We start from the raw sequence: 12,116 nt of genomic DNA on the forward strand, positions 1-12,116 counted from the left end.
GGTGTATTTACAACTTGAACCTGGTACAACACAAGAGGACAAAGCACATTGATGTGCAACATCACTTTTTGTGGGATAATGTTGAAAAAGGTTTGATTTGTATGAAGTTCTGGAAGACGGGGGACCAAGTAGAAAACATATTCACCAAGGCGCTGAGCAAGGAACAATCTGAAAGAAATCGTCTGGAGTTGGGATTGATCAAGCTCAATCAAGGACCTGGTCCCTCGATGATTGGCTATGTTAAGAAGGAAGGGTACAATGCTAAAATATATTTTTTGGCGACATCTAACTCAAATCTATACTATTACAGGTATACACACATGGCGGTTTCTGGACAAAATAAGTAAGAGTGACATTGCAATTCTAGAAGTTTTTGCTCAAATTTTCAAAAACCATCAAGGAACTTGGTTCATGTGACTTAGGCTAGTAGTCTCTTCAATACTTATATGCATTTTTAAACTACTGAAGTGTCATGTCATTAATTTATTTTCACCTCTCTACTATTTTTGAAGTCCAAAATGTAAACCTTTTCTGAACTGACTCGTTTCCCAAAAAAAAATTCCTGTTCTTACATCCAACTAAAATCGATTCTTTTCTTCTATATCAAAATCAACCTTGTCTCAAAAAGAATCTTTCTCTCCAAATATGCCTTAAATGAACCCAACTCAGTCACCTTCCAAAATGCTAACTCCATCTGAATCAAAACCCCAAGAAGTCTTTGGTGGATTTTGATGGGAGTTTAACTGAAAGGGAACAAGGTAGATCTAATATTCTAGAGAGCGAGGTTAAAATTGTTGCCAGCGTTGTAGAACTCTTGAAGAATGGAGGAATTGGTAAATGTGCTTGAAAAAGGGGAGCTGAATGAGGGACCCGGTCCCTCAAGTCCTTCTGAGGATGTTAATTCTGATAATGATCTTTTTCTCTTGAGCTCTATGTTTAAATGAACCTCCAATCCAGTAAAGAGGATTGATGTAAAGTAAGTTGATTGATGATGAAGTGGCGACCTACTAATATAGTAAATGTAGAAGAAAGAATAAATGGAAAAATCTTCACTTGTGAGAAAGATTTTAAAAAAAAAGCAAAATGGAGAAAAGAAAGTCGGATGAGAAAGATGCAACAGATGATAAGGGTGAACAAATTGAGAAGAAGAAAAGGGAGACCCGACCATCAGAAAAAGAAAGGGTAGTGTGAGTGAGGAGCCTGGTTCCTTATTGAAGCAAAAGGTTGAGTTATCAGGAAGTAGACTCTAAAGTCTCAAAATATGATGTTGGGTTGAGTGTTTGACTTGGATATTGTTGAAAAATAGAGGAACTTCTTGACAGTGTTGAGTTTTAAAAATAGAATCACCTCTTTGTTCCTACAAGTCACAAAGATTATGAAGAAAAAGTAAACACTTCTATGCGAATTTGTGTGTTACTGATGATAATACTCTGATGTTGTATGTGGATGGGACTGGATTTGTTCTTGATGAGGAGAAGCTTGATTAGATTCATGGTGTTTCGACTGACAGTTCACCTCGCCCAGAGAAGTAGAGAACCAGGCCCCCTGGTTTAGTGGCATAATAGAATGCTCAATTGAAGGGTGAGAATAAAAGATTGAGGAAACAGGTTGAGGACCTGAGAGAGCATATGATCATTGATCAGAGGATTGTGAATGAACAAATGGACAAGCTCATCAAGGCCTTAGCCCCTTAATTTTCTTCCTGCCTAGTGATCCATGTCTTTCACCCTTTCCAGATTTCCTCGAATTCCTATCTTTTTTTGACTCCTATGTTTGATGGCATTGGTACTTTAGTTGTTTAAATTATTATATTCTGTATTATTGAAACTACTGTGATTTTATTATAATTACTCTACTATGGGCAATCACTCTATTCTGTTCAATGAAATTCACTTGTTGTTATTGTTATTGTTTCTGCTGTGTTGTCCAAGTGGCATGAGTTAATGTTGTTGAACTTCGTTTTGGTTGTGCCTCTTTTGTTATTCTTTTCAATGATGCCAAAGGAGTAAGTTACATAGGTGTCAACAGGGGGGAATAACAAACTTGAATTAATATGTTGTGTTGTGCATGAAAGATAGGTCTACTTCGTAGGGGGAACATTGTTGTTAACATATTGCTTATCGATCTAATCTGTAGGGGGGAACTTGTAAGGAATCTGGTTCTCAGGGGAAATATCAATTTTGGGTTTGTCATCATCAAAAAGGGGGAAATTGATAAGTTATGTTATTTCGTATTTAGATGATTTTCCAAACACTCTTGAGGAACCAGACTGGCAACAGCTATATTAATTGAAAATTGAAAGGGAGAAAACACGTTCTCAAGGGGAATATGGCTGATTCGTAGGGGAAACAATGTGGGGATTTGGTTCTCATGAGAAATATCAATAATTCTAAGTTTGTCATTATCAAAAAGGAAAAAATTAATAAGTAGCGTAAGATCGTAACTTTATGAGGCTAGTCTGATAGGATTTTTGTCTTAGACTACTACCGATTAATATTGTGTTCTCCCTACTCTTTCGTTTTATAGTGTCGGGTCTATTTATTAATTATTGCTATTGTTTTTATCTATTTTTTTTTTGCTTTTATGATGCTGTTAGTATTCCTTTGGTTTCTGTTGATGGTATTGATATATTGTTTCTTTTCGTCTTATTGAGCCGAAGGTCTTTCGGAAACAACTTCTCTATTCTCTCGGGGTAGGGATAAGCTCTGCGTCACATTAACATCCACAGACATCACAAGTGAGATTTTATTGAATCGTTGTTATTGTTGTTGTTGCTCTACGTTAAGTTAATTTTCTATTGAAAACTTCAAGCAGTAATAAATTTACATAGGAGCTGCAAAGTTTATAGGTAGATTTTGTAAGGAAAAAGGAATGGCTAGAAATTGATGAACCCTACCGGGAACAATCTCAATCTTGGATTATCAATTGTCAAAGAAACATAAAAGAAAGAATATACAGATACAGAAAGGTATGTCCATACGTATAATAAATGCCTTTTAAAGGGAAAAAGGAAAAACCAAAAGAAGAGAAGGGAAAAAGAAAAGAAAGTTAAAGTGCCAAATGCATTCACCATTATGAGCATATGGGATTTGGGACCCAAAGCCAACTATTTTTAATCATAAGATGTGGCTTAGAGTTGCCTGGCCCCATCAGAAATATCCACTTTGTTTCCTATGGATAAATTGCCAACTCCAACAGGTAATACAAAATTGCTCTGATTTTCTAACTGCCCACCAGGCCATATTCAAATGTCCACATCAGATGAAACAGTTTCCTTGATATTAGCGATAAATCCAGTTAATTTGGGATTGGAGTGTAATTAATTGATTGATTGTCAACTAATTCAGCTAATTCATTTCGTGTCTAATTATCAGGTAAAACAATTCTTGTAACTGCAGGTCAAGTAGAGGTATTAGCAGTTGTTATTATTATAAATGCATTTCTGCAATTATTTTTCCATAGGAATGATCTTTGAAAAGCCTTTCTGTTTTCTTAAGATTCTTTAGGTCCTTGTGATGTCTACTATGAAACACATCAAGAAATAACACATTCAGTTTAGATCATGAAAACTATAATATGACTTCAGAAATTTGAAAGAAATGTTCATTGTTAGTTAAACCACCAACAAAAATGTTTACAGGGAGCGGTGCTCTCCAAACAAACTTTGAGATTCAAATATGTTACACCTAGTGCATCTAAATATATCTGTCTTCCCCTTCTATTGTTAGCTGTGTAAATGTATGTACAGTAGAAAACACACAAAGTACAACCAGGCCAGCCACTTGATCTTAATGTTAAAAGTGAAAACTATTAACACAAGTTTCTACAACCTTCTCAACTCTGTCACTGATCTGTGCACTGTAATCGTCCATCAGGCAGGAAACACAGGATAGCTGGTAACAATTTTCGCGAGAGCTGAACGGGAGATTTTTCGAGAGCATCATTTTAGGCTCTCTTCTTGAAGCTGAAGGACATAGATAAGGCTGCAAGATTAGCATGCAATACAGGATATGCTGTGGTTTTATGATTTTGTCACAACTTTTTGGTTGTAACCTGGAAACTCAGCCAACAGAATCATATTAAATTCCAAACGTTGACCATTAAGAACTCTTTGGAGTTTTATAGGACAGCACGTTTAGGTTCTTTCCTGGAGGACGAGGGATCTAGATAAGGCTGCAGGGTTGGCATGCAACACTGGAGATGTATTATCTTTGTGGTCTCTGTCATCAATTTTTGGTTGCAAAGCCTTAAAAAATCCTCCCCTGCTAGCAGAATCATATTTAATCCCAAGAGTTGACCATATAGAACTCTTTGCAGCTTCATCAGGATCATCAATTCGCAATGTTTTTGGGACCAAAATAGACCTTTTTGAACTCTTTTGTTCGACTGGTTCGTTGCCCTCAGGATCATCACCTTCTCTTGAATGCTTCCCTAAAGGTGAATTAGGATCAGAACCTGATGCTTTCTCGTTTTCCGTTCGACATGGTTGACTCAGCCAAGGATTACTCCAACGAGGCACACTGCAGTTCCAATAAGGTGCAGGGTAAAACGGCATAGGGAATCCAAAGGGGTAAATAGCTGACATAGGAACTGCAGCATTCCATGGAAAAGGGAAAGGTACTCCGTGGAGGCAAGGAGCTGGAGACGGGAAGCCATTGGTATTACGCATAACTGCCTCGTGCGGCTTGCTGTTACCTCCTTCCACCATCATATTTGATGCCATGACGGAAGATCCCTTAGAGCAGTCATCGCCATTTTCTCCACCTTTGCACGAAGAATTCCTGTGTTCCTGTTTGTAAAAGCCATTTGGGATCACATTCGGTGCCCTTTTCTCTGCTGGATTTAAAGCAGAGGCCATAGATTCACACAGCGGTAACTCAGGACCAAAGGAGAGAACAGTGCCATTCGGTTTGTACATAGGATGATGAAATCCATTTGGAGATTCAATTTGTGCTGCTAGTAATACATCATCAGGGATACTTATATGACGATAATGAGATGCAAGATTCTTGTTCTTGCGACGACCAGCTCCCACAGGGAGATTCCTCATGGTACCACCAGCAGTCCAATACCTCTGGCAACTCCTGCAGAAATGACGAGGCTGGTTGACATTGTTATTATTATAGTAACAGAATTTTGTATCCGTACTATTGCAACGAGGGCATGGGAGAATTTTGTCTGGCTTCTTAAGTGTCTGCTGGGAATCCGTTGCATTATTTGGTTCATTTTCATTCTCGGCAGATTTTACTGTTTGAGGGTCTTCATCAGTAGGAGATTTAGGACTGTAATCTGATTCTGATGAAATCTTAGGATCTTCTGATATTTCCATCATCTGATTTTGATCTTCCTCCTCCAATTTGTCTTTACTGAGCTCTCCTGATATATTATCCTAAAATAAAAAACGTAAAACTGCATGAGCTTCTTGTGAAAATTGCAATTAGATAGCTACAATAAAGAGTTTGAGCTAGAATCGACTGCGACTTAATGGTAAAAAATCATCACAAATAGTGAGCATAGACAAGTTTGTAACCTCTCCTGAAAGATTCTTCCTCAAAATGGTAAAAAGGAAAAAGTACCGAGCAGCTTACTTTTCCCCATTTCATTGATTCAACTTATATGGTAAAGGTGGAACATAATTGAATAAACACATAAATTATGACCCAGGAACATCTAATTAGGTGTTTTGAATTCTCAATTAATCCATTATAAAAGAACACTGAGCAGTGATGGATCTAGAACTTAGTAAGTGTATTCTCCAAACTACTTAATCTGCACATATATAGTTGAAATACCTTAAAAATTGTAAATTTATACCCGAAATTTCCACCCAACCACAAAGGAGTATTAGATGCACTAATATCAAAGTCAATTGTCTTAAAATTTTGGATCCACCTTAGCTTTAGTTTTCCATTTTCCAATTCAACATCCAAGAGGACTTACTTTTAAAATTCATAACCAAATTAAGGAAAATCTCAAATTAGGAAGTACGTATTTCTTTCTATTGAAATCCATTAATTTTTCAACCAAAATTAAACAGTTGAAATTTTGAAACTGTACCTTGTCAGCTGTTTGATTTTCGTAGTCAATTGACTCACTTCCTTCATCATTCTCTGAACTGCTTGTTCTATTGTCCTCTAAATATTGATCAACATCAAACCCAGTGCTAATCCGATTATCAATCCTAGACCTACCGGCGCCGGTAGATTCGCCGGACACGACCATCGGAAGTATCTTACCGAACAGCTTGATTTCTGATTCACACGTCATATTTTCCAGAGAAAAAGAAAAGGAGAATTCAGAAAATTGGAAGGGGAACGTATAGGAAGACTCTTCAACTCTTGTAGCAGTGGTTGTGGAGTCGCCGGCGGCGAGCTGACGTGGATTCAAGATTGATTCTTTTTCTTCTTTTTGATGCGGAGTTTAGAAGCAAAACCAGTTGGCGTTCTATAGACTGTGAATTTGATATCCTTGAATTTAAAGGTGTCGCCACGTCACCACCCACTAATTTTCTCAGCCACAAGTTTTAATGGTGGTCCATAATCCTTCATATAATAATTTAATTTTCATTGCTATTCGGATATTAAGCTTTATTTGACACTCTTCTTCTATTTAATCCATCTAAAAAAAGATTAACACTTAATTATATTTGAATGGCTTTAATATTAGCATTCATTTTTTTCCTCATAATACAAATTTATATAAAGATATGACATGTTAAATACTCCATCCGTTCCAGTTTATGTGAACCTATTTTCTTTTCGGTCTGTTCCAAAAAGAATGACTCATTTCTAAATTTAGTAACAATTTAGCTTAAACTTACGATTCTACCCTTAATAAGAAGCTTTTATAACCACACACATACTCTGGGCCCATTTTTAACTTGTTTAGGACCACAAATTCAAAGAGCAGATTATAGGAGAGAGGAGAGAGAAAGTCCACATGTGTATGTTAAGCAAGGTCTGCTAACGTGCACCACCACCATGGCTCGCCGGAAAAGGAGAGCCCCTCAAGTCTATACCCCAACCACTACTAAAAAATTACTGATCCAAAACCCGATCAGATTCAAAGCCCTACCCCGGAGACAGAAGAGAGGGATACACAAACAGCATCTTCGCATGGAAAACTACAAGAGTTGAAACCTAAAGTTCAGCAAACAGAGGAATCGATCCAAAAATCAGAATCTGACAAATCACTCCAGCTTCAGGGGTACAGCAAAATCTAGCCCCAATACAGCGGGCTAGCTGGTTACTAGGGACCTCAAGTCAGGCTGAGAAAAGGGAAACCCAGCAAGTTAAAAATGGAGAAGAAGTTCATACCCAACCTGGCCGGAAATTGACCTTTGCAACAAAGATGCCACATGCAACGCCAACACTAGCAAAGGTGGTGAAGAATAATCGAACACAAAATCAAGGTATGAAACTCAAATTCTATCCTCCAGTGATGAAAGATGGGATCAAGGTTGTGCAATTGAATAAACAGGAGATTGATAAACAGAAGCAGAAATGACAATGTGCGCTTATTGGGTATGTGTTTGGAGGAACCCCAAAATTCAAGGAAATGCTTCAGTTTGTATATGGGGTTTGGCATTTTATGAACACACCTAGGGTCTTTCTACATGATGATGGGTACTATATTTTTCAATTTGAATCTGAAGAGGACAAAGCCTGCATAATACAAAATGGGCCTTACACATTTAGGAATAGGCCAATGATTCTGAAACAATGGAGTCCAGAATTTCAGTTGCACAAGGAAGCAATGCGTATATTACCAATATGGGTGTGTTTCCCTGGATTGCCACTCCTATATTAGTCTGAGGAAAACCTAGGGAGAATTGCTAGTTTCCTAGGCAAACCTATGTGCACTGATGTTCTAACAGCTAAAGGTAAAAGAATATCTTATGCAAGAGTTCTAATTGAGATGGAAATCACCCAAATATTACCTGAATCTGTTAATGTTGAAGTACCAGATGGTGGTATTTGGAGCCAAAAAATTGAGTATGAATGGAAGCCTACTCTATGTCAAGAGTGTATGCAGGTTGGACATCAAAAGGAGAACTGTCCAAAATAGAAGCAGGGACTGCAAGGCTTTATCAGGAATCCCAGTCAAGATAAACACACTAGGCAAGTATGGTAGCCTAAACCAAAAGCTAAGATAGAAGAAACAACAGCTCCTACAACAGTGATACACCAGGAGGAAACTCAAACTGCCCCTTCCCAAGTTCATACTTCTACATACACCAGGAGGAAACTCACACTGCCCCTTCCCAAGTTCAATTTAGAGGGAAGCAAGTGGTAGTGTTTCAAGGAAGTAAGGAGATCCCACAGACAGATGAAGAGTCAGATAATGAATTGGATCTTAATCAATTCAGTAAGCTATGTTTAAAGATTGGAGAACCTGCAAGTAGAAGAATTAAGGGGAGCAGAAAAGGTAATACTGGAAAGTTGCAGAGGGATGGTCCTATTGCCAAACCTCCCCCATGATTTTCTGCTCATGGAATATTATGGGGCTAAACAAGTCCTTTAAGCAAAAAGAATTCAAAAACTTTTTGCTCAAAAATAAAATTGACTTAATAGGATGTCTAGAAACAAAAGATAGACAAAAAAAATACCAAAAATATTACTAGAAAATTTCATACAAATTGGAGATTTCATTATGATTATACTCAAGTCCCAAATGGTAGAATATGGCTATGCTGGAGACAAAGCTGTGTAAATGTTACTATTTTGGAAAGTACCCTACATGTGGTACACTACTCTGTCGGAGATAAGAACTCTCAGTTCCAATGCAAGATGTCTTTTGTATATGGTTACAATACTGCAGGGGGCAGAAGGGTACTATGGGAGACACTAAGGCACATTAGCACTTATACTATTGAGCCTTGGATTATTCTTGGTGATTTCAATGCTATTCTCTCCACAGAAGATAGAATTAATAGGTTGCCAGTACATGTAAATGAAACAATTGAATTTCAATCTTGTGTCACTGATATTGGACTGGGCCAAGTTAATAGAAAAGGTTGGCAATACTCATGGTGTCATAAGAGAGATGGAGATGATAGAATTTATAGCCATATTGACTGGGTGATGGGTAATGATAAGTGGTTTCAAGAATATGGAAATCTGGAGGCTGTTTACTATAATCTAGAATGCTCAGATCATACTTCCATTGTTATCAGAACACTGATCCCTCGACAAAAGTTGAAAAGACCTTTCAGACTCCTCAATGTACTAATCACGCAGGACTCATTTAAGAAAGCTGTAAAACAATGTTGGGAGCAAAACATCATTGGATATCATATATATAGACTATGGATGAAGCTTAAGGCATTGAAAAGTGAAGCAAGGGTGATGAACAAAGAGATATCTACCACAGAGATTAGAGTTGAAAAATTACAACAGAGGGTGCAGGAAGTGTAGAACCAAATAGCCAATGACATGTTCAATAATCAGTTAATAACTGAGGAGAAAGAACTACTTACTCAGTTGGAAAAGTGGATGGGAATTCAAGAGCAAATACTAAGGCAGAAGTCCAGAGCTACATGGATATCATATGGAAATGCCAACACCAAGTATTTTCATGCACAACTGAAAGCAAGACAAGCCAGGAACAGGATATCTTCTATTTGCAATGATCAATGAGTCCTACTCTCAGAGCCAGATTTGGTACAACGACAATTCTTGAAATATTATAAGCAGTTGATGGGAGATGATGAGTCACTAATGCCTTGTATTGATACTACTATTGCTAGAGATGGTCCATGCCTTTCATTGATCCAGCAGCAAGAATTACTAAAACCAGTTACTAGAGAAGATATAATCCAAGTTGTTAAAGACCTTCCAAATGATAAAGCCCCTGGTATAGATGGATTTACAGCTGAATTCTTCAAAGCACATTGGGAGACAGTAGGAGAAGACATGATTAAGGCCATCTTACAATTTTTTGACAATGGTAAACTGTTAAGAGAGGTAAACTGTACCACAATCACCTTGGTTCCTAATGTTTCTTGTCCATCTTATGCTAAAGATTTCAGACCTATAGCTTGTTGTAGTACTGTCTATAAGATTGTTGCAAAGGTGCTAACCAAAAAAATAAAACCCATGGTTGATTACCTGGTGGGTCCATCTCAATTTGCATTCATTGATGGTCGAAATATTCTGGACAATGTGATTGTAGCTCATGAGTTAGTGAAGGGCTATGGGAAAAAAGGAGTATCTCCTAGATGCCTAGTAAAAGTAGATATCAGAAAAACATATGATTCTCTGAATTGGGACTTCCTGAGGCAAGTGCTAATGGAATTTGGATTTCCCCATAAGCTGGTCAATTTGATCATGAATTGTGTTTCTACAGTCAGCTATTCATTGCTTATAAATGGTGGTCTAACTTCTATATTTCATGCTAAGAGAGGGTTGAGACAAGGGGACCCCATGTCCCCATATCTATTTGTTATAGCTATGGAGTACCTAAATAGATCCTTGAAGCAACCAAGGAACAACCCTGATTTTAACTATCACCCGAGATGTGCAAAAAAGGAAATAGTTAATATTTTCTTTGCGGATGATTTACTGATGTGTTGCAGGGCAAACAAGGTTTCTATTCTACTCATGGTGCAAGCATTTGAGCACTTTTCTAGTGTTTCTGGACTGAAGGCCAATCTGGAGAAGAGTTCATTCTATGTTGCAGGAGTGACACAAGAGTTTAAAGCTCAGATAATGCAAGATATGCATTTCACTATTGGGGAGATGACATTCAAATACTTAGGTATTCCATTGTCTTCAAGGAAACTTTCTATTCATCAATGTCTACCCTTGGTTGAAAAGATAATTGCTAGAATTCAATGTTGGACCACTAAGTTCCTATCATACAGTGGAAGAGTGCAGCTCATCAAGAGTGTATTGTTCGAGATGCAGACATATTGGGCCCAAGTATTCCTTCTGCCTAAGAAGATTTTGACTATGGTGACAAATGTATGTAGGAATTTCTTGTGGACTAGGAGTAATGAATACTCAAGAAGAGCCTTAATAACATGGGGTATAGTATGCCTTCCTAAAGCAGCAAGAGGATTAAATATATTGGACTTCTTTACATGGAATAAAATTGCAATCTGCAAGCTACTGTGGGCAGTGGGTAAAAAAAAGGACAAACTGTGGGTTCAATAGATCCATAGTATATACATAAAGGGCAGGGAGCTGAACAACATGTCATCCCCAAGCCAAGCCAGCTGGTTAGTGAGAAAGATATTTGATGCAAGGAAATGATTGACTCAATCTGGGAATGTGATGGACTGCCTTAAATCATTTGAAGATAGAGAGAAGTTCAGCATCAAGAAGGCCTCTCAACACTTTATACCTACATCTCCAAAAGTTTCATGGAAAAGTTTGGCCCTAGTAAAAGGAATTATTCCTAGGCATCAGTTTATTCTATGGCTGACAGTTCATAAAAAGTTATCAACAGTGGACAGACTACAGAAATGGGGAATTAAAATGATGCAAGACTGTGTTTTATGTAACACAAATGCAGTAGAGACATTGGAGCATCTATTCTTTTGTTGTGATTATTCAAAGCATATATGGAGCTCGTTGCTACACTGGTTAGGGGAGAAGAGACCAGTCAGAGGATGGAATGATGAGGTCATGTGGGCATCCAAAAGAACTAATAACTCTCGAGTAAGAGCAGGTATCATTGGTTTCTTATTTGCAGCAAGTATATACCACATATGGGCTGAGAGGACTAGAAGAAGATTCAGAAATCAGAGACGATAAAGCAGGCAGCTGATCAAGGAGATTACAATGCAGCTACATATATATGGTCAGAAAAATGGCAAATGGCAGCAACAATTAGATGGCCTGAACAGTTACCCAGTATAGATGTTAAAGAGTTAATCATGTTACCACTAGTTATTGACAATAGTTATAGAAGTTAGCTAGATAAGGAACAATTAGAACAGTATAGATATTACTGACAGCTGACTCATGAGTCCAATGAGTCCTTTGTACATATTGATATACTTGGTTAAATAAAAAAAAAATTAGTTTAACCAAAAAAAAGGACCACAAATTCCAAAAGTCTTTCATTTTTTCTTAAACTCCGTGCACAGTCAAACATGTTCACATAAATTG

The 12,116-nt window shown here is 37.5% G+C and overlaps 2 protein-coding genes across 2 annotated transcripts; one reads left to right on the forward strand and one right to left on the reverse strand.

Annotated features, from left to right (window-relative positions):
• Positions 1-3,589: 3,589 nt before the first annotated feature.
• LOC107804993 (cyclic dof factor 1-like) lies at positions 3,590-6,449 on the reverse strand. Its single transcript, XM_016628964.2, has 2 exons — positions 6,058-6,449; positions 3,590-5,389 (listed from the first exon to the last, which is right to left on the reverse strand). The coding sequence occupies exons 1-2, from the start codon at positions 6,265-6,267 to the stop codon at positions 4,136-4,138; spliced, it is 1,464 nt and encodes a 487-aa protein (XP_016484450.2). The 5' UTR covers positions 6,268-6,449; the 3' UTR covers positions 3,590-4,135.
• Positions 6,450-11,276: 4,827 nt separating this feature from the next.
• On the forward strand, positions 11,277-11,759 carry LOC142162979 (uncharacterized). Its single transcript, XM_075220218.1, has one exon. It carries the CDS (start codon positions 11,277-11,279, stop codon positions 11,757-11,759), a length of 483 nt encoding a protein of 160 aa, XP_075076319.1.
• Positions 11,760-12,116: the final 357 nt, after the last annotated feature.

The sequence above is a fragment of the Nicotiana tabacum genome, chromosome 8, assembly GCF_000715075.1.
Source record: "Nicotiana tabacum cultivar K326 chromosome 8, ASM71507v2, whole genome shotgun sequence".
NCBI classification, from domain to species: domain Eukaryota; kingdom Viridiplantae; phylum Streptophyta; class Magnoliopsida; order Solanales; family Solanaceae; genus Nicotiana; species Nicotiana tabacum.